This window comes from Mastigoproctus giganteus, chromosome 6 (assembly GCF_048544385.1).
Source record: "Mastigoproctus giganteus isolate SK-2022 chromosome 6, ASM4854438v1, whole genome shotgun sequence".
In the NCBI taxonomy this organism is placed as follows: domain Eukaryota; kingdom Metazoa; phylum Arthropoda; class Arachnida; order Uropygi; family Thelyphonidae; genus Mastigoproctus; species Mastigoproctus giganteus.
This window is the reverse complement of record NC_143580.1, coordinates 61,564,784-61,588,042: the sequence shown is the minus strand read 5'-3', so window position 1 is coordinate 61,588,042 and position 23,259 is coordinate 61,564,784. Positions and strand designations below refer to the sequence as shown.

The 23,259-nt window shown below is 35.2% G+C and overlaps 1 protein-coding gene across 1 annotated transcript in view; it reads left to right on the top strand.

Annotated features, from left to right (window-relative positions):
* The window catches only part of LOC150084344 (G protein-coupled receptor GRL101-like), a 112,644-nt gene that overhangs the window by 37,009 nt on the left and 52,376 nt on the right, over positions 1-23,259 (top strand). The window contains exons 2-8 of the mRNA XM_090376192.1: positions 13,991-14,173; positions 16,826-16,930; positions 18,582-18,698; positions 19,495-19,620; positions 20,212-20,307; positions 20,503-20,643; positions 22,135-22,266. Coding sequence (XP_090232318.1) covers positions 13,991-14,173; positions 16,826-16,930; positions 18,582-18,698; positions 19,495-19,620; positions 20,212-20,307; positions 20,503-20,643; positions 22,135-22,266 — 900 coding nt within the window. The remainder of the gene's footprint in view (positions 1-13,990; positions 14,174-16,825; positions 16,931-18,581; positions 18,699-19,494; positions 19,621-20,211; positions 20,308-20,502; positions 20,644-22,134; positions 22,267-23,259) is intronic.

The following is a 23,259-nucleotide window of genomic DNA, read 5'->3' as shown; positions in this document are numbered from 1 at the left end:
GAGTTTCAGCTGAATACTATTTTTAAGACACTGCCAAGGTACGGTTTCATATTAGCGTTTTAATGTGAAAAACTTTGCATTTTTCCTACCTCTGTTGTGTTTATTTTAAGCTCAATATAATTAGATGTGGAATATAATGAACTAAAATGGTTTACTATGAACTAAAATGGTTAAAAACTTATTTAATAATAATAATAGTTTAGTAGCGTATTAAAGTTAATTTTCGGGATAAAAAATTTACTTTTCATTGGTATTTGGCTATTTTGGTATTATCAATACCAATCAATCAAACCTTCATCAATATCGTTAATAAATATTGAAAACAAGAACGGACCGAGCACTGAACCGGGGTTGGGGGGCTTCACTAGGAGCATTAATCCATGAAGAGTAGTGTCCATTGATAACACCGTTCTACGATGGATCAAATTTTTGTATCTTTGATTTTCTTGCAGATCCTTCTACCTTACCGTCTTTCTTCGGCATCCAGCAATAGTCAGCCATCATGTTGACATTCCACCTCCTCTAGTATCTCGTCCTCATGTCTTTAACGTTCTCGTGAAATCTCTCATCCTGTTTTTCACTAATGCTTCCTAGAATTTCTGGAAAGTAGTCAATGCGGGAGTGTAAATCACGTACCGTGACATTCATATTGCAGCCCAGCTTCTTGAAATTTTCCAACATATTTTCAACTATATTCTTGTAGTCTGGATCTTTGTTGTTCCCTAAGAAATTCTCGAAGTTCTCATCAATAGACCTGAAGCTAATCCATTCTTGTTTTTCTCTTTTATTCACAGTTACCTCAAAATACCGTTCCCTCATCAGTTTGAGAATTTGAGGTCCAACAAAAATATCTTGTTTTAGCTTCTCTTGGGTGATCGATATGAATTTAGTACAAAAGTAGTTGAAGCAAGGACCTTCATGAGTAAAGCTTTCACAAACTGTTTCATCTACCAGTGGTTTATGAACTATGTTCTTTGATTCAGGCAAAAAGCTGCCCCTCTTTGGCCAGACCTTGATATCCCAGTGCTTAGTCCATGTCCAACTGTCCCACTCACGCACAAAAAGCGAGACATTTTTCTGTAGCCAGATTGCTGTCCAAGTAAAATGCCTATCGCTTTAAAGTAAGCACAGAAAAACCAACCATGTTCTTCATACTTAATATTTGTGAATAACTTCTTAAACTTCTAATATGTTTCTTTCAAATGCACAGAGTGAGCCACTGGAACTGACCATATTTATTTCCATTATGGAGCAACACCTTTGAGACTCCTCTTTGATGAGTCAATAAAGTCTCCACTGTGTAGGATTGAAACTAATTCCTAAATAGTTCATTAAGTCATTTATATTACTGCAAAAAAAAACACATAAAATCGTCCTGAATAAAGTAGGGCACTAGTTTTCATTCTGTATCTGTACCATGAGGAAAAACGTCTCATGTATCAGAAAAATTTTAACTTAAGTTTTTTAACAAAGAAGTTAAGCAGCTTTCTTTGGAAATTTTAAATCTCTTACAAGATCATAGAATCCGTACTGTGAAAACAGTTGAGGTCTGCACTTAATGTCTCCGGGCGTGTAGAATTCAATATCATCTTCAGAAGCTTCACTTTCAGCACATTCTGATGCGGGTTTTTTGTCCATCAAACAGAAAATCGACCACAGAATATACACGGAGCAATATGGCCTTAGTTGCCGATGCTTCTAAAAACCTTACTACAACAACAACAGCTCCTCATAGATCATAGTCATTTGAGACTGTTTTTTGCTGAGGGCACGTAACTCACCTGTGTTTGAGAACTTTGAAAACTATTTTACCATTGTCCCATTTTTTTCCATTCCACGACTTATCTTTTTCGTATTTCCTTAATCTGGCTGAACCCTTGACACTCCACCAGGTTTTAGATGACAGAGAAAATGTCTGGTTACGAATGTTATTTTTGATATCTTTCTTTATCTTGACTTGGCGTATTTAGGCTTTAGCTGCCAGTGTGCCATTAAAGACCAACAAACCTATAATTCAACAGTAATTTTATCTTTAAGTAAATCCCATGTCAATACACAAAGATCACATGTTATGGTCCCTTTACCTGGAGATTCTTAATGCATGAAGTGATACTGTTGATAATCAGATCAAGAGTGATTTCTTATGTTGCTTCTGTAAGATGCTGGTGTAGAAATCAGCCATCGAATACGTCCACAAAGTTCTGTAATCTACCAACTCACAAGTTGCAGTATCTGAAAAGTTAAAATCTCCTATTTCATCAGTCTTCTGCTGCTTCGAAATATAGCTCCCCAGTTACGAACAGCATTGACGAGAATGTATTCGCACTACCATTAATCAACTTCACAAGATGGGTTACCATAACGTTCCATTAGAGAAGAAATATGGATTCACTTTCAGAAGCGGTGGGTGTATTGTATTAAGCTTAAATCACTACGTTAGGTTCACAACTCTCCACCCACTTCATTCAAGCATCAATTGTACGATGAGGTATCTGAACGTTATTACAAATAAAGCGGAAGCAATCATGCTGGAAGGTAAACATAAGCCAATATTTAATTATTGGTCGCTACTTGTACGATATGGATTGGCATGTTTGCGCGCTGTGACTGTTTGAATCAATTTATTCGAGTCCATTAAGGCTGCAACCCGCCCAGAGCAGCCATTACGAGGATAGCGACATAGCGCCCACGAGAGGAAAAGGGGGCATATATAGGAGTGTTCCATGAAATGATAGCCAAAATTCGGGAGGTTGTTAATTAGGCAATTTTGAATGGAAAATATTGTATGAACTTGTATGTCATTTTCAATTGTTACAGAGCTATGGACATTTAAAGTTTTTTATCTCGCTAGCGAAAGTTAAGCCGGATTTGTTAATATGAACTTTAATTCAAAGAAACCTGCAAAAAACTTGATTCAGCAGAAAGTCTTCAAAACAAAACTTTCGGGAACCAATTCTCGGACCTTTCTGTTTATTATCTTCCTAAATGATTCTGATGAGGGAATACAGGGACCCTCGTCCCCTGTTGGTAGCATAGTAGTTGGTAGAATCGCTGTCCTCCCCACACCGGGTGAAAAAGACCTGAATTCGAATTCCGTGAGTGACGTGAGAAATGTTTAGGCCTTTTTCACAGCGTGGCCCACTTAGTCAGTCTCAGGCGACGGTAGTATGGTTTTTCTTCCAGCAAATGGGCAAACTGACCACAGAACACGCAATTTAGAGACATAATACGGCACAATATGGTGTCTAGAACCACAAAATGTTTTTTCTAGCTATATAAAGGGATTTTATGAGCTTGTAATCAGAATGTTAAAACTTTTATTTTTATAAAATAAAAAATATAAATTTAATATATGCCAAAGAATAAATGTTAGTCCTCAGAAATCTGGGTCATAATTGCAGGCATTAAAAGTAGAATTTAGATTTCATTTTTAGATTTTTCATCTCGGTTGCATAAGTTATTTTTTGGCATCAGGAGGCGAGCAACTAATGGAAGCTGGGCATAGCATGAGTACTTCTTGTTGGCCACCCACGATGTAGAACTTCTGGAGAAGATTCAAAGAATGGCGACTAGATTGAAGAAGAGCGCCAAGCATTATCTCTATGAGGAACGGCTTAGATCTGGTTTGCAGAGCTTAGAAACTAGACGCCTTGAGTTGGGGAGAGGATCACGTTGAAGCGTATGGTGTGTGATCAAAAATATTAGAGACTGATTTTGTATGTTAAAATTGCAGTGTCGTGTTGACTTGTCGAAATTTGTCAAAGTCATCTAGAAGCAAGGCATAAATCACTGGTTTATCTGCAGTTGGCTTCAGTTCGCCAACATTGAATAGAAGTTTTGTGTGTTTCGCCGTATTTTAAAATGAGTGGCTTTACTGTGCAGGGAATTTGCATGAAATTTTTTGTTTCAAATTAGGGCGATATTGCGCGCTGCTTGTTGATCAAAGATTCAGTGGTTCTCAAAGTTTAAAGAGGGACAGTTTTCCGTCGAAGTGGATTCTCTCTCTCTCTCTCTCTCTGGTCACACTTCGACTTCAAAAACAATGTTCGCAATCTGACGAGGTTGGTGAATTCGGTTATTGTGAAGAATTCTCGCATACCAGGATCTTCGTCAACGTGCTGCTGCTCACCCACACCTTTTCTTCAATCATTACTGGTGGCGAGAGGATGGCCATTATACCAACTGTGCTAACCACGAGGGTTCTTGCGGAGTAGTCCATCACTGTAGTCTCCCATCCGCCATACTAGCCTGATTTAGGTTCTTGCGATTTTAATCTCAAAAGGTCACAGATATGCACCGAATGAAGAAATGACACAGAGGAAAGTACGCCACAAACTATTAGCAGTTCTTCCAAAAGAAGCCAGACGTTGCAGAAGCATTGGAACGTGCGTGTGTCAGGGAGACCACTTCGAAGAAAATCCATCCGAATAGCTAGTAAGCTCCATCAATTCCCAAATATTAGTTCAGTCCTCGAACTTGTCGGTAATTCTTCGTATAAGATGTATAAAATCTGAGGGGAGAACAGTAGAGTGGATCTTATGAAGTTTACTTTTTGGGTAGCGTGTTGTAGAACTTTATAATAAAAACCTAACGGTTTATTAGCATAATTTCCTATGTATAGGAATTAGATTTAAACCATCTTAAATGCACTAGATAAATACAACTAGCACCACATTGCATATTAAACCACAAAAATAGATTCCTGTGATAATAGAACATGGAACAGAAAGTTTGAGTTGTAAAGATCTCATTAAGAGACAAAAAATCGAGCATTTCGTTATGATACTAAGGGTGTGGGACTGCTTAATGACTACAAAGCACATTTAAATTTGGTAAATTACTTTACCTGGAATGATGGAAGTAGGTTGAGTAAGACGCATGCGTCCTATTAATCTGTAAGGAGATTTTAGCAAATCAACCATGCATCCTCTGGTTTTCAGAGTTATTCTCGAAAATTTAGCGAGACATAAATATTTATATATTGAAATCGGCAATTAGGAAGTCTCTAACGTAAATAAACATGACATAATTGCTAGAGTGATCCTCAATAATTTCATTAAGCATGAGTGACAGAGGCGGTTTGTTCAGTGTACGCTCAGCCAATCATGTTAAGATACCCGGAATAAAGCTAGCATCCCCCTTTCAGTAATGAACACGTCTTAACCCACTGAACAAACAGTTCCACGTAGTGGCCAATATTATTAAAATAACGAATAGGATGTAGCAATTAGGGAAAAGTGAAGCGTTCACTGAATCAATTTACATCTGATTTTCATTCACATTTATTCTGTAGATCTATAAAAGTTTTCCACGATCATGCTTCGTTCTTGGCTTATTCATTACTGATGGGACTCAAACGGACTTTAAATCTGTGTGTACAAATCGTGTGATACCACCAGAAAGCAGAGTAAACGCCTAAGAACTTGCACATAAGGACAGAGAGCTTTGTTTATTTACTGTAACCATATATAGTTTTCGTTTTTTGTCTTGGTTGCTGGGAATTCTGACCCGTGGTTGTTTTGTTATTATTAATGTTGTAGTTAAGTGGAACTGGTAAGGTGAAATTAATTTTTTCGTGAAAGAACATAAGGTTGGGCCACGCTGTTTCTTTTTTCTCTTCAGTATATGTTTGTTCATGCGCATTGCTTGAAGATTTCTAATCCACTGTTTGTATAATTAGTTACCACACTTGTTTCTTGCGAAAATTTAAGCCAGCTCCCAGCTGAAGTCTGTGTGTAATGTGCGTGGAGAAAGGATTAATTTCCCTGTCACGGGACTTTGGATTACCAACGACATGCACACAGAAACAAGATTTGAAGACGCATTATATCTTCACAACTTCTAAAAGTTCGTAAATATTTGGTATTTGTTGTTGAACTTGCCAGCTGTGGTACTGTTGTAGTATAAACTGTAATTTACACACTGCAGAGAAAGATCACAATGCGTTTTATGGATGGAATTAACAAATTTGCATTACTGCCTGAAGTCGCATTGAAATGGTGTAACTGTTCCTTCCACTTCAACTATGGATGTGTACTAATTTTCTCCCACTACAATGTTTCTTCTACGTAAATTTAATAAAAAATTATAAGGCGCCAGATATGTAACATTTCTTTTGTCCTGTATAACCAATTTTTACGTATCTGTTCAATACAGTGATAGATTTTGTCATTCGCAGTCATTAAAGCCCTCGTGGGTATCGCAGTCCTCTCCACACCGGGTGGAAAAGATGAGCTAGAGTCCCGTCGATGATGGAAGGAAATTTTATGGCTTTTTTTCCAACGTGGCTGAGTTAGCCGTTCTTAGGAGAGAGTAGTATGGTTTTTCCCTCCGGGAAATTCGAGTTTTTCATCCACCAAACAGAAAATCGACTTCAGAACACACGCAATTTAGTCGCTGATGCTCCCGAAACCCCAACTACAACAACAACAGTCGTATAAAAACGAATCTATGAATTTACTTTGATCTATATTTCCTTAAAAGAACCTCAAATGGATATTTGAACCTAAGTTTTTATTTATAAAGGCTATGTTAGGATCGAAAGTTTAAAATTCCAAGGATACGTTCCATTGCTGGATGCCTTCAACCAAAACATGTTTCGAAATATAAAATGGGTTCATCAAGAAGCTGTTATAACTCTAAATCAATTTAGGAAGTGTTCATCAGTGTGATTTATCGGCGTGAAATACCAGAACAACAAAAATTGTCAAAACAAAAAGGGGTAAAAATATCTAGTCTGAAGGAAATTTCCACATCCATAAGACCAATTTTCTCCAATCTATCACGAATAAAATACTGATATTTTCCCGAAAAAGCCCACTACTTTAGCCAATATTTGGTAAACGGTCACTTCCATCTCACAGACCTCCTACAGGTAAACGTCAGGAAATAAAAATAAAATCCCAATTCGGCTACTTCTGCAGTTTATTTACTGTCTAGGATTTCAGACTTATCACAACATTCCATTTCAGATCCTTTTATCAAATTTTCTCAACTAATACTCTTCTTGGGCAGTCAATCACTTGAAGGAAATGAACAAATCATTCTTTTTCTCATTTCCAATCGGGTAACGGTGGAGCGGAACTGCATTTTTGAAAGATTCCTGCGATAATAACTTCATTTTGAAGAGGTCAGATGTTTTGAGAAACTCCAATTTTGGAAGTGTAGTGCTTTGGGTTCGATGATGTCTATGTCCGTTTTGGAATATCATTATTTTTGAGAATGGACTTAACTATAGTTCACTTCATCTCTATTTGTCACAACTGTTATTAAGAAACATCAAAGTCGGACAACGTTTCGCGCATTTACGAATAGATTGTTTGAGTTGAATTATTTAACGATTTGAATTTAAGTTAGGAAACCAAAAACTTACTCCATACTTTAGGACCAAGGCTCTTACGTGTGCCTGTTCGGAGATGCACTCAGTGACAAAGTCTAAGGTCTTCAATCACTGGCTACTGCGTGACCAAAGCAGCAAAAATGTATATACTCTGTCTGGTCCACCGAATGCACAACTGGATGACTATTTTCTTCAGCAGAATGTTAGAAAGGCAATAAGAGAGAACAGACAGAACTCTTGATCCGATTATCAGCAGCAATTATCATTGAATTAAGAAGCTATAAAAGAACCACTTAAAGATGTACCTACCATCAAGGGTAAAGGGAAGGTTTTGCTTTCGCAAGGGTGACTATAGTGGTCTCAGACAGTTTTTGAATTCTATGCAACTGGTGTAATCAACAAATTCTATGGAGTATTTGAGATTGTTCAATATGTTGGAATTTTCGAATTAGGAGATTGGTATACTTACTTCCAATATGCGAATCCGCTAAGGATTTGGATTTGATTATAGAAGTACTATTATATAACCATACTTCTGCTTTCCATACGTAGTAAAATGCTATCATTATTCACATGTTTCGAAAGCTTTATTAAAATAACAAATTTATAAGTTCTCCGATAAAAATCACAATGGCTCTGCTCACCATTCCCCAGGCAATTTTGGCTTCAACACACAACAAAAATAATCTAGCTGGTTCTTTGACAAGCCTTGCAAGTGATTTTCTCATTTTTAAGTTGCAGAGATTTTTAAACTTCTTTGACGAGGATCGTGTTACTCTAGATAGTAATTATCTTCAGTAACCACCAGACTCCACCCACTCTTAAAAATAAATTTAGATCGCAGGAGTGTTTCGCATCGATTCCAGCCTTTGGATGCATTTTTCATAAGAGACACTTTAGTCTCTTTATCAAATTACTAATTTAACCTCATGGGCCAGTTTAAGTCATTACCGCGGTCATGCTTCGTAGAGTTTTCAAGAAAGATTTACATCCCCGCTGTGATATAAATTACCTCATAATTTTATAACCTGATAATTAATTATTAAGAGTGAAACTGGCCTTCATTAGTACAACACTGTTTCAAGATGGATTGATATTAAGTTTTCGTAATCTCTAAATAATAGCTCTTCAAATTCCCTTTGTTAGAAAACTTCCTAATGGAGGGATTAAGAAAATAAATCGTGTAGACAAAGTGTATCCAAAGGCTTAGCTAGCCACAATATCGAGCGACAGTGATAAGTAATTGCCGAGTGGTTAATATTTGACGCTTTAAGAATCTTTATTTGAAAGTTAGGAATTGTGCGTGGGTTTGTATTCTGTATTATGACATCTGAATCTGTAAAACGGATCCAACCGCGTGTACATTTAATGTATTTTCTTGTTTATCTGTGAAGAAAAAATTTCGCCAATCTGGTAGCTTTCTTTCCAAGAGAGTCATCTTGTTCTGCTTTGTGGACATCAGGAGACATCAGCTGTTCATTTTATTGCTTGACAGGAACCTGGAAACTCGCTTTGTTTTATTTATTTTCGAAGAGCACTATGGTATTGTACTTCTGCACGATCTACAGTCCTTCAGTAGTTTTTCAACTTTGGTTCACCTTTGATATTTCTGAGCAAAGTATCGAAGAAGGCAGAAAATGAAATTGCTTATAAAAAAGATAAAGAAATCAACTCTACGCTAATTTTAAATGTTCTACATTTGTGGGCTTACAAGAAATAGTTCAAGAAATTTAAGTTTTTTTTACAGAAGTTCGGAACTGGAATTATTACATCTAGAACTGAAACTCCAAGGATGGTATTCGTGCAGTTTAATTAGTAGTATTGTGTTTTGCTCATATATCAGCGCAAGGTAAAAAAGATTCAGCAGGTACTTAGACTAATTAAAGAAACAAATTTCAGACCTGAAAGATCCCTCTACAGCTGAGTGGACTCATGTACGTTGAACAACAAGCTTGGATTCAGATCATACAAAATCCATGGGATGTACCATATTTCGGGAGGGAAAAAAAGTTTCAACGTTGTCTACATAATTTACTGGTCTTAGACTTCATGAGAGAGCAAGCTTCTTTACCACGAGTTGCATAAGTATTGCACTACTATAAAACAAATTGTTATTTGGATGATGTTATTTGATAAAGGAGTGTGCTAGAGATCGAAGACCATAGACGCACCCACAAAGACTAGAAGAAAATGAATCTTTTAATCCAGACTTTAGTATTCATTAAACTTGTTTTGTTTTTTCATAATGGTGTTGTAGAAGAAGTCACGCTATCTGCAACCACGTTTTATGATGTCATTAATAACAAAAGATTTAGCTGACACAACTTACACAGCTAATAAAACGAACGTGTCATTTATAGGATGATAATAGCCTTAAAGTTAATTAAGTGCGTCGTGCGCTTTCATTAGAACAGTAATTAATTCTCGCAGGTGTGTGAAAACATTCTGATATGATACGCGATGGGAGGTGGACCCCACAGCTTTGTTGCTGAATAAGGACACAAGCATAAAGATTGGTTTTAATGCCATCTATGTGAGAGGCATTTAAATAATAGAACGAACTGTGAAAGACAAATTGAGGACATTTAGAGAGAGAGGCATACTGTGATTAGAGAAACAAATGGGACTAAAATACACTCACGAGTTCGCTGACTATTGTAATCGATGTTTTCACTACAGGGGAGGGCTAATTAGATAGAATAGTAATTAGAGGGAAAATGGATCACACGAAGATACTTCCACTTGTATTTAGTCCATAGGTTTGTTCATTTACCTATCGGTTTTCAATAAGATTGCACTGAGCTTAAATGCACACAGATTTGATAGATAGAAAGCGCGAGAGAGAGAGAGAGAGAGAGAGAGGAGAACTAGTTCGCTGACTGAATATCAATGTTTCTGCGCTGTCACTTTTAATGATTGCGTAATTTATTATTCAGGATTTGTTCTGAACATCTAAAGATAACCTACGAAGATTTTAAACAATATTTTAGACTTTCATATCTTTTATTTGCATATATTTTGTTTAAATAAGTGGCTTTAATCCAATCAGTTGAGTTTTTTGCGTAATAGTAGGTCCGCGCTCCTGTGAGAACTTGTTTAAGATGTGTGTACTAACAAAGAATCCTTCCTTATTTGCATTTTAAACCAGAGAATCATTAAAATGATTTATGATCGTAAATAAATTGTACTAGATGGAGCTGCGTGCGTAAAATTATTTCAGTGTTAATGCCTACAAGTTTGTATGCCTAAATACTTGTCCATTACGTTTATTTTCTTCACTTTGTCGGTTTGTCCGTCCGCATGTAATAAGTCGACTCCCAGAGGACAGATTTTCGTGAAATTATATATTTGGATCTTTTAAAAAGATTTATCTATTAAAGATTATGGGAAATTTTAAAACAAATATACCTAATCGATTATTAAATGCTATAATGGATGTCTATCATAATAACAGAATTGCAATAAAGTCCAACTCTGGTATAACTGAATGGAAATCAATCAATCGAGGAGTTCATCAAGGATGCCCGATGTCACCATCGTTGTTTAATATTTATATAAATGCAATAGTCAAAGAATAGAAGAATACTATCAATTGTGGTTTTAAAATTTATTGAGTAACTAAATTAATTTGCGGATGATCAAATAATAATAGCTCAGAATGAAGACGAACTTCGAAAGTCAATTTTTACCTTAAATAATTTTCGTCCAAGGTACTTAACATCCAAGATGCTTAAATGAATTTATCTTTCTTATGTCGAAGGAAAAGATATAGAATGATGTTTCCAATTTACAGGTTTAATTAAAAATATCCTAAAACCGAATAAAGATCAAAAGCATACAAGGATATAGAGCTTATAAGGTGATAGCAAGACCCACTTTACTCCATGGGAGTGAAACGTGGACAATTAAATCAAATGTTGAGAAAAGGATTGAAAGTGCTGAAATTAAATTTATTTCGAACCAATGACTATAGATTATTAGACAAGAAGAAAAGTTCAGATATCTTCAAAGTATTACGTATTGATTCAATAATAGATAGCATGTACAAATACAGAGGGAAATGGATTAATCATTTGGACATGATGCACTCAGCAAAATTACCAAAGAAGATTATGAAATATCGGCCAGTTGGAAGAAAAGATCTAGCATGTCCAAAGAAAAGATGGACTGAGACCGAAACAGGCCAGATGGCTTAAATCCTTGAAATGATGATGGAACAGATTTATCGAGTCATGCCAAACTACGTTTCTCAATTCCCAGTGGATGAATTTTTATTAAATTTTATATTTGTACCTAACAGAAGGATTTGTAGGACCATCCCAAATTGCGTTGAAATCAGACCAATAGAAATTCGGGCTACCCATATACCATATATTCTAGCTGCTGGACTGGATATTAAATTTGTTGCCATGCTCTAACTTGAGGAATCAATGTGCAGTTTGGCAGATGCATAGAAACAAAATTTTCTCGTCTTGTCTTCTGTATGTTATCTTTTAATAGTAAAAATACGGTTTAATTTTAAAATTTATAGCGAGTTCGTGTTCAGTCTGACATCCAAACAAACTGAATGAGGTTGACTTCTGTTTTTGGACTAATGGGGTACATAATGCAAGTTGTATTGAAAAGCTTGATTATACATAACCATGAATGAAGCTGAGATAATGCTTATATCATTTATCAAAGATTCCAATTAACTTTTCTATTGTCAGCAAACTAAAATACGTGTGCGCGTGTAATAAAAGCTGAAATGTTAAGCGACACCTAGCAGTCATTAATAATATTCGAAATATGAACTTCTAGGGCCCCATTCTGCATTATTATCCATGAATACAAGTGTAATGGAGTGCCATTCATTTTAAAATTTATTTTCACGTGACATTCAACCGTAAATAAATTTAGGTAAGATTCTGTTCTTAAACCGTAGGGGAAAAGGGCTAGGATTGCATCTACAAAAGCATGTGCCAAGATCTTGAAGTTTGAAACATTATACTGAAGCATGTATTGCTAAAATGGGGTCCCACGACACCCAATATTTCTTATGGCACGCACAGAAATAGTCGTTGTAAACAGACGCTTGCACGACTCAACATTCAGTGGTTAAAATCGTTTACAAACACCAGAGATTTATTTCTAGGATTTTGTTACCATTTCTTCCAATGGACAGAAGAAAGAAAAATCCACCATGGAAATTTTTTCTCATAAGTACAGCGTACTTCCGAGGTATCCCTTGCAGTTGATTTATTGCAGACCACATAATGCTCTTAAAGTGTTTAAAGATATCGCGAACTCCACTGCCTTTACGACATTTATCAAAATGTTCGCTCCAGCTAAGCAAAAAATGTTTATGACTATTTTATGGGAAAATGCTCCCTTGCCAATGGGGGGGTTTTATAATTCACTGAGCGTATTTAATGTTACGTCTTTATGTGTGATCAATGATATTTCTCTATGGTTACAGTTGAATGTAGTGGCAAATGTCGTCTGCTCCCACAGAAAGCGGTATTCGTGTACTCGGTAAAATACGGTCAATTTTATTTTATAAGATTTTTTGGTGCTTCGCTTTCCAATGAAATATGAGAAGGATTTTAACAGCAATTCTACATTCGATCACAAGATTATTATTAGCGTATGAAAGCGTAAATATAATTAATGCGTAAAAAATATGCAATGTAGATATTTGAGACTTGATAACAAGATATCAAACTCGTATATTTGTTTAATATGCGCCAATGAGGTGCAGAGGACAACGCCATATTGTTGAAGACCACACTCCGATATTCAACTAACTTTATATTATTATCACTTGTGCGAAGTGCAGTCACCCTGACAGCTGTTTCAATGGTTTCTGCCCCTACCAGAAAGTGAAAATGTACAGCCCATATAAATTCTTTCTCTTAGCTACTCTTTAAAAAAACCTAATGACAAAGAAATAATACTGTCTGCTTATATTTATCGTTCCTTGTCTCCTGAGATTGTACAGATGGCTTCATTTATAAGAGGTTAATTCTAAAGTCGTGAGGGACGTTAGGGATGTAGTGTTTGTAGCGATGTACGACATTAAAACTGTCTTAAGGTAAAAAATAAGGCAAGATACCAGCTGGAATGCGAAGTTTTCAATGTCTTGTTGAGTATGACCATCAGAGCAAGTTTTATGTTCCAGGACGTTACGTAGTATCTTGGGAGATATAAAACTCTTCCGATTTTCTTTAGAGGGTTTCAAGTGCTGACTAGACCATGTATTCAGACATGCTTGGTGATTTAATTAAAACGAAGAAATAGACTTAATTTATTTTACAGATGGCGATGTAAATAACCATTTATTTTATGACCTGGACTCGAAGAAATACCATGCCAATATGATGTTAACTTTTGGATGTAAATTGTCAGGATTCGCTGCAATTTGTGATTTTTTTTTATGACAGTGTAGGCGTTACTTTATCAAGGGAAGAAAAAGAAATAGAAAAATTACTCAGGAAAAGAATGATGTTCTTTTGTTCAATCGAGATCTTGAGTCTTGATAAAAAGGTTCTGATGATTCACTTCAACCACTTTTACAGCTATCCCACTGACTGTAAATTCCCTAAGCGTTATTCATTTTTTAGTGTCAAATGGTGATTTTCTGATTGGCTAATTTCTAATCCTCCATTTCAGTTTCTGGATCAGAGGAGTGGTGGGATGATTGGAAAATTCATCGTCGTCCGAGTATCGGCATATGTTCGGAGGCAGACAGCTACGAATGCTTCGAAGACAAAAGCGGGTGTATTCCGATCGAAGGCAAATGTGATGGGGTTCCTGACTGTCCTGGAGGTGAAGATGAAATCGTGGCAGTGTGTGGTAAGTTGATTCGATTTATTGTTTGCAACCTCGTGGACTATGAATATATTGCAGTTAAAGATTACCATAAACTTTGATTATATTCTGTAGAGAGAGCTGGATTTGTTAGAAGCAAGTCCGACCGCTTTTATGAGATGAAAAACTTCATAAAATCGGATTGATTGTCCTCTGCGACTCAATAAGAGTTGTAGAGGACAGTAAAAATAATAAAAGTGTTGTGTATGAGATTAAGCATTGGTTATATCAGCAAATCCAGTTCACCTCCTCGGTGAATTCAATATTTTGTTTAAATTAGTTTCGATAGCTTACAACAAGGTGGTACTATGAAAACAGCACCGAATCTGACCTCTTCGTGAGGTGCAAAGATTCGCGTTTAAACGATGACCAATGACTAATGTCGAGCCTCCGCTGATGTGACGTTCCTCGAGATTGTGTAACCACTTCCATTAATTCTCCTCTCCCTTTCTATTTGTGGTCGCTATTCGAGGAGAATGCCTTTGCCGAACCTTCATTTACACTTCCATTGATTTGTCATTAAGATTTATCAGTAGTTTTCGCTTATATCTCTCTGGAGATAAATTTTGAATACATTGGGCTGTTTAATATTTCTATTTCAATTTAGGGAACTACCCGAAGCATTCTTGCGCTCCACTTTTTATACAATGTCGTTTATCTTTCAGAGAAGTGATAGTTCAGAAAGTAACCTGTCACTACTTTATTTCCATAACAATAGGTGTTTATCTGAAATTCCTTCACCATCCAGGTAACAAAAACTTTTACTTTAAAATATTCGTTCTCTCTCTCTTTTATTTACTTACTTGCGTGCTTCCCGTAATCTACAGAAATCAAGAATTTTATCTTTCTTATTTTCATGATAAGCTGAATATTCAAGAGACGAAAATGGTATCTAGAATTCGAATGCTCGTTAACCTATTTGATCTTCGAAATTAAAAGATTTTAATTTAGAGAATTAAAAAAAAGGAAACATATTTAGCACCACTTCTGGGACAGTCTTTTGGGCGTATTAGTATATACACAATGCGTCTGTTGTCTTCATGATGTCCGTCCGTCCTCCCGCATGTAATAAATAAACTCGTAGTGGGTGAATTTTTATGAAATTTTATATTTCGGCATTTCAGAAGGATTTGTCGAGTCACTGCAAATTATATTAAAATTAGACAAATAAAAATGTGGCAATTATCTCCATATAATAACTCAACTCTCAGTAGATGGAGTTTCATTACGTACAAATTGATTTAGATAATAGTCTTGAGGAGCTGCCACAATATTTGAATTGGATCACTTTCATCACCTAAAGTGTATATAAACTGCGAATAAGGAATCGTAATACTCCTACATACATCCGCAGAGAGTGTCAAGCAATCATCTACAAACAGCAAGGGATTAGCGTACATAAAAAACCATTTACGTGGTATAAGAGACACTAATAGCTTGCTTGCAAGTTCCATTGGCATCGCCTAGAAAGTATTAGCAGGGTATAGTAATGGATGTTCCAGGAGAAAAAAAGTTACCAGAAGTGATCCTTCAGCGCCAATGTGATATTTATCTTCGTTTCCCTCCTGAGTGATAGTAAACACCAATAAGACATGGACTTCTGGGGACAAAAAGAACCCGTTATTGAAAATTGATTGAGGAAAATTTTAAAAGGAAGTTTAATAATACTGTTAAAAAGAATTGTTCAGTAATATTTCTCTGTAAAAGTTGTCAGTGCTTTAAATTGAGTTCAATTATTTTTATTTCTAAAGGTGAAACACTATCTAGGCAGAAGCGTAATATATATGCATAATGCGGCTATTGTTTTCATGTCTGTCCGTCCGCATGTAATAACTCGGCTTTTAATGAATAGATTTTAATTAAATTTCAAAATTAGGCTTCTTAAAAAGCCTAATTTTTAAAATCCTTTATAATCATAAAATTCTGCTTGCTATTCTTACGAATAACATTCGATATTTAACTTAACAATCATAGCAAATCATTTTCATCAATCATAATATCCTTTTTCATTCTCTCTGCACTCATCAAAGCTGGATTGTTCTCAGTTTATTTGGCACGAACACCACAAATGACCCGGAGGCGAATAGATGTTAATATCTCATCGTGGAAAGGAGGGCACGATGGTGTAGATGGTAAAATCAATACGTTGTCAAACTTAAGCCAGAAGTTAGTGGACGAGAGAAAGGTATAAAAATGCGTTCCTACTTTTAGACTTCGTTAATATTTGGGTGCCCGGAGCACTTGTAAATATCGGCAAAATTCATCAGCGAGAAGTCTTAAAAATTGTGGTTCGTTGTTTAGGATAAACATTATGGTACCTAAGGCTATGAGGCACTGGTGTATTTCTTGGTTAGTTTTCCGCTATGAACTTTTCACCCTGAAAATATGTAATTAATGTTTATGGTGTGTTCTATGATGGTAAAAATTCATAACGTTGCACAAACAAATCGATTAATATTAAAGATATAAAATTATTTTCAATATTAGCCAGTTTTTGGTTATTTTAATATCATTATATATTTAACGAAGTGGTAAACTTCATTTTCCACCTACACCAACTCATACCAACCTGTGCCCTTCAACCAATAGATGCCCGAGTTGCTATAAAATTATTTTGTAAATTTTCATTAATTCCAGGCTGCCTTCCTCATGAATTCTACTGTAATGGAACTTGTATAGACCTCATCAGTAGGTGTGACAGGCATCAAGACTGTCCCGATAACAGTGATGAAGAAAATTGCGGTAAGGGTTTTTTTCTTTTCATTCTAACCAATTTCCGGTAATACAGATATTATTAGTATTTCTTTGATTCATACCTTTATAATGAGTCGCCCTGGCATTGTACTACTTTCAACAAATAACGTTAGCTATATTACAACTTTTAATACTGATTTCATATACCGCATAGCAGCTCACAACGAACAACCTGTTCACAACTGGTTTGTGTGTGATATCACTCGAGACCAATTAGTTCTGAAACAGGCTGCCCAATTAACCTTTTGGAGAGGAGAGGATGTTTGAAAGTAGTGCAATACTAGGGCAACTCATTGCAAGGGCAAGTTGTTCTGCTATGAGAATGCAAGTTTAGATCTTGTTCATCCTGCAAGTATCTTTTAAATAAAGAAATTCCACTCTTTTTTTTGCATGCGTTCTTAAAGACAAATGTTATTGTTGCCCAATTGCTTTCTTAATATTTACGAAGACCAATAAGTGCCGAAAAGGGCCACATGTGCCCCTTTTCGGCCCTTCTTGGTGCCACATCAATGGGTAATAGGCGCAGGCAATGTATGGCTTTTGGAACTGATTTTAGACCAATAACTGCGAAACTTGAAGAGTGGTTCGACTACACTTTGTTTTGTTGAATTTTCTAAATAATTTCATCCAATTAATGCAGTGAAAAATTTGACAATTAACTATACTTTATAGTGAAAGTATAGTTAATTTGACAATTAACTATACTTTCACTGCATTTTATGATACACCAAGTATAATTTTGTATCGGCTAGGAGTATCCATTAATAAGATTAAGATTTCGTTTTTGTGATACCACTAGTTAAAACTTTATTAAATATAGTTTTTAAATTTTTTATTTAAGTTGAAAAAAAAGCAGAATAGCGCTTAAATTAATTTTCTAACTGTTTCAAATTCGCATTTTAGCAATTTTTAATTCCTTTTCGGACAGAATCACGATTTTATTGAATTCTTGTGATAGTTTTATGTCCTTTAAATTGGGTGAAATTAGGAAGATAACAAAAGCAACCGGATAATTTAAATTTCGAACAAGTGGATTTGTATTGAGTAGGACTGTTATAAAGGTAATATCTGAAGATGCATTTGTTGAAGAGAAATGCTACAGTCACAGAAAAGCTTTCTGCCCTTCCACAAAACGTTTTTCATAAATAGATCAATCTTAGCATTAATATGTATAATGGAAGTGCTTTTTATTGGTAGAATCCACGCCATAATATTAATTCTACAGTCTTTAGTCTTCACGAATCCAACATGTTGTAGAATAAATGAAAATCCATCCTTTCTTTTCATCTAATTCTCCTTTGCTCTTTGAATTCGTTTGGGTTCTACCAACTGTCCGCCCCTAATACGTGCTTGTGTGGTGTAATGAATCTTCGCTGCTACGTTACTGAACATCAACGACAAGTGACCCCGTTTCTCTTTCCACTAATGTTTTCTATCTTTTATCTCTTAAAGCGTGATTAAATTTAGAATTTTCTAAATGTTGCACAAGAGTGCGAGTTAGACGAGTCAAAAAAAAAGTGACAAATGGGTGGACGATCTTTGATCAATTGTAATTTTAGCTTCGGAAATTTATTTCTGTCTTTTCCATTACAGAGAGAAGTAAAACGTAAATAATTACTGTTCTTTTTGCTACTAACAGAAACATTCGTGTGTCCTGCTACTCACTTCAAGTGCGACAATCACTTTTGCGCTCCAAGTGATAGTCTTTGTGATTTTCGTGATGACTGTGGAGACAACTCGGACGAACATAACTGCTGTAAGTATAATTAATGTCTTTGAATTTGTGCAAGGGAGACAGAGAGAGTTTGTCTTGTTGGCTTTTCACATGCATGCGTATCACGTGTTTTCTGAATTTAAAATTGTATACAATTAAAACGTTATTTTGGATTAGTTTAGGAGTAAAGGGAAGTGGCATTTTAATGTATTGTAGCTGTAATTGAGATCTGTTTTAAAGGTTAGTTTGTGTTTCTTCGTTTAGCCGAGCAATTTCCTTAGATTTTGAAATAGGGAAACTTATCTAGTGTCTTGATATTGTTAATTTGATGCATAAAAATATATATATATTCTAACTTTTAAACAAATAAACTTAGAACACGAATATTAAACCCTTTTTCGAAACAGCAGTATCTTAATTCCAAAGTATATTTGTCCATATTTGGGAATTAGTCAACCTATATGCATTAATAGATGATTCCTCCCCATGAATAAGAAAGTCTGGTTTCTCCTGGAGTATATACACTGTGAGGATCACTCTCTGAAGAGCCAAGTCTGAAGAAAAAAAGGAAATAAATGAATTCAGGAATTGACACGATTTTCAGGATCTAGAATCAGTTAACTCTTTCTGGTGCATGATTCAAGTATCTTTTAGGAATTCATCTGAGGTCCAAACACGTTTATTTTACCAGTTGATTTTAAGAACAAATAAAACATTTGCTTTGAGAAAAACCTGTTTTTCATCACCCGAATATATAAAAAAAATATACAAATTTGTAAACATCTCACTCACCAAGCTGTTCGTTGTACAAATTCATAAAATTGCATCCTTTTTCCAGCTTTTAGGCAATGCTGGTTTGGCGAATACAGATGCAATAACAGCCAGTGCATCCGAGGTAATTTTGTTTGCGATGGAAATAAAGATTGCATAGATGGTAGTGATGAGGATCATTGTAATGAAGATGGTAAGTCCGAGTTTCTTTTGTTATATAAAGTGTACCGCGGGATTCATTGCAAAAATTATTCTGTATAAAGATAATTTTAATACTTTTTGTAACTTAAATAACTTGTATTATTGATGTGAAAGTCTCACTTAAAATTATAATCGAAATAACATGATACAAGAAAAAAGTCTGTAAAATAAGCAGACTTCGTATCAGTAACATTTAGTTGGTATTTATTTATAAGCGCTGTTTCAAAACTGAGATACGTAAAGGTCATTTCCCTGCAGTGGTCATATATGATGTATAGATTTTGCAGAGAAGTGATCCTCACGTCTGACAGTTTGGGGATAATGATAGTCTACCTGCCTATCCTCGTGCAATTTTAATCTAAGTTAAAAGCGACACGGTCTACTTGTACTCTATTCTTAGCAAAAGGAATTATTATTGAAAATTCATCGAAATGACCTTACATCTTTAGATAAATTCACTGACTTGGAGTCGTTGCACAATATTTTAAATGCATCATCAATATAAAAATGTTCATAATTAAGACAAGAAGTTGTAGAGAATGAATACAGTTTGAACGATACAATATTTTTCTTTTAATAGAAGATTTTGTACAATGTGGAGATGGTGGAAGAGTACACATTTCAGTGTGGTGTGATGATTGGCCAGACTGCTCCGACAACCATGCAGATGAACTGAATTGTAAGTTGTATAGATAATTTTCCACTTATCTGCTATAATAAGTTTAAACAGGCCACTGTTTAAATATTTCATCGCGTTAAACTGGGATTTAGTGTACTTTAAATTTCCTTTGGTGTGTACAATTAGTTAAAAGTTCTGAAAGATAGTTAAAACTGAAACGTTTTGTCATGAAGAATGTGCTTAATTCTTTTACAGGCAGAAATTGTTCGAATAAAGAATTCACTTGTCAAAATTCTCGTTGTATTCCAATGGCTAACGTTTGCGACTCTGTATGTGACTGTGCAGGAACTTGTGAAGATGAAGAAGACTGCGAACATAATTACGTATTAGTTGATGGTAAGTTTTTGAATATATCTCTTGTAATTCAGTATTCATCCTGTCATCGCCGTTATTATGAATATATCGTAATATCAATTAACATATTTAAGAGTAACTTTTGAGTTTGGGTAGTTGGTTCAAATTTTTTTGTCTGCTACTGTATATCAAATTTATTGTCAGTGAGATCGATAAATATAGAGAGAATAAAGGGAAAATTAAGATTGATAAGTGGAGTTAACAGTCGAAAGATAAAGAGGAAATAAACAGAGAAATTTAGAAACAGATGTACCAAGACATAATATAAGAAGAAAACGTGTGTTGTAACGATTTCTAGTATTACCCATCTGGTAGGACGATAAAAATCTATATTTCCCATTCATACAGTCGAATGAACACATTCTAGACTGTTCTGAACTACTATTCGATATATCCTCTTCTTAAAAACATGCAAATCCCAAATATATAAAGGAAAAAACTCGAAGAAGGCTGTCTGTAGCTGGTTGGATATGACTTTAAAGACCTCTGTGTCTTGCATTGGTTTCCGATAACGTTGACATTCAACAGGATTTTTCAAAAACTCAAGCGAGTTGCTTTTGTACAGGAAGGATATTCTTTTTGGGAGCATTTTATTGGTGGTATTGACATGTATGGCGAAAGAGAGAAGAGATGGAGGAAGCATTTGTGTAATGCGGACATTCTATTTCTCTTCCAGCCCTCATCTAAGAAACTCGATGAAAATAAATTGCCAAAATGTACCTTTTGGAAGTTGAGTTAATGGATGTCTCAAAGGCAATAAAATTCTCATTTCTGTTCGCATATTGCTCGTATTATCTCATAGTTCAGTATCTTTCAGCGAATTTACTGTTATATAAAAATAGTAGTTCGTTTTTTATTATAATTACTGTTCATCTTCCATAATTAAGAGGTTGCTTCGCACTCAGGCAGCAAAAAAGAAGTCCAGTAGACAAGATTAATTACTCAAAAGCACGTGTCAGTCTCGCATCTCATCAGTACTGAATGTTATGAATATTGGATAGCCACTAATTAGCTTTGTATTTACATCCTGTGCTATGTTGTCTTCTGAGAATTAGTCATTAGATCCAAAAATATGCTTGAAGAAGTTGAACAAAAATTAAATTAAGCTTTTCTAAGGTATTTGTTTAAAAACTGATCACCGTGATGGATTGGACTTCTAATTTCAAAGTGATCAATCATTTATTACTAACTTCAACACCATAAATGTCGAAAAAAATTTAATGAACACTTCAAAATGATTAAGGTATTTTTAAAGTAACTTTTTTCCATTGCTTTTATAGGTTTTCTTAATTAAGGAAAAGTATTCGTCTTAGTTAATGGTCCAATTGATAATCGCATATTAACTTCCACATCTACAAGCTGTTAGGCTAAAACAATTAGGTTACTTAACGCAGAGGTTCTTCGAAGGTTTTAGCATACAAATGAAACTAATTGAAAAAGTAATCGTAGTACTAAGATATCTCAATTTTCTAGGAATTCCCGTTTGCAACAGAGAGACAACCATCTACTGCACCTACAGTGAACGGTGTATTGCCTCCGAGTATATTTGCGATGGACATAATGACTGTTGGTATGGCAACCCTGGAGTAGACGAATATGGGTGTGGTAAGAAGTCAAATTTAGCTTTTTCTTTTAAGAAAATTGCGAAAAGAATTTATTTTTGATCTCGAAAAATGGTGTAAACTTTTATATCTGTTAAAGTTCGGTGTAATTTTGTTATTTGTAAATAATGGCAGTAAAGCGATCGGTAAAAAATGAAACTATTTTTGTTCAGAGTTAGGAGCGTGCATCTCTATCGATCGCTGCTTTTTATAGAGCTGTATATAACATAAGAGAATAACATATTTGGAACTCATCTTCTGGATGGATAAAAGATAAATGAGTGCTATTTTTATACAATTTATTGTGCTGGTTATTAAGTTTTTTTCTAAGAATTTTATTGATAACTAAAAAGAAACTAATGAGATAGATTTAAGGGAACTCGCCTTGTAAATGTACTCAATTGAAAGTCATATATTTAGTAAGGTTAACAACCACTTTAATTCCACGTCTGGACATTGATTACGAAGTTGTTGATGCCTAAAAATGGTTGCTTGGGTTAAAACGATGATTTCGTTTGTAATTTGTTGCTAAAATTATTTATGAATCGTCCAGTTGTAGAAAATGAACAGAATGATGTAGATCACGAGAGCTTCATAGGATTAATTACCCCCAATTCGAATCTACCATCTTTATAAAATCCGTGCTAGTTTGAATAATAAAGAATTCACCATCTTTATACAGCAGTTGACAAAATGGTAGCTTCATTATTCACGAATCAATTTCCCAGGCATTCTAGAGGTACCATAGGAACTCTACACTAGTAGTTAAACATCAGTTACGAAGCGTGATCTCTCTCTTCGCAATGAGAAAGCTAATTTAAGTTAGATGTTGTGGAAAATGAAAGAGCTAGAAAGCCTCCAGAAGTTTCAGAGGAGTGATCAATATTCGCGAGACTGAAGTTGTAGCGCAGAACGGCAGGGAGACTCTTTGAAGTTAATAGATCCGTAGTATACGAAGTAGTTGACTGGCTGTGCCACTCGTGTCATTGAGTTCTGA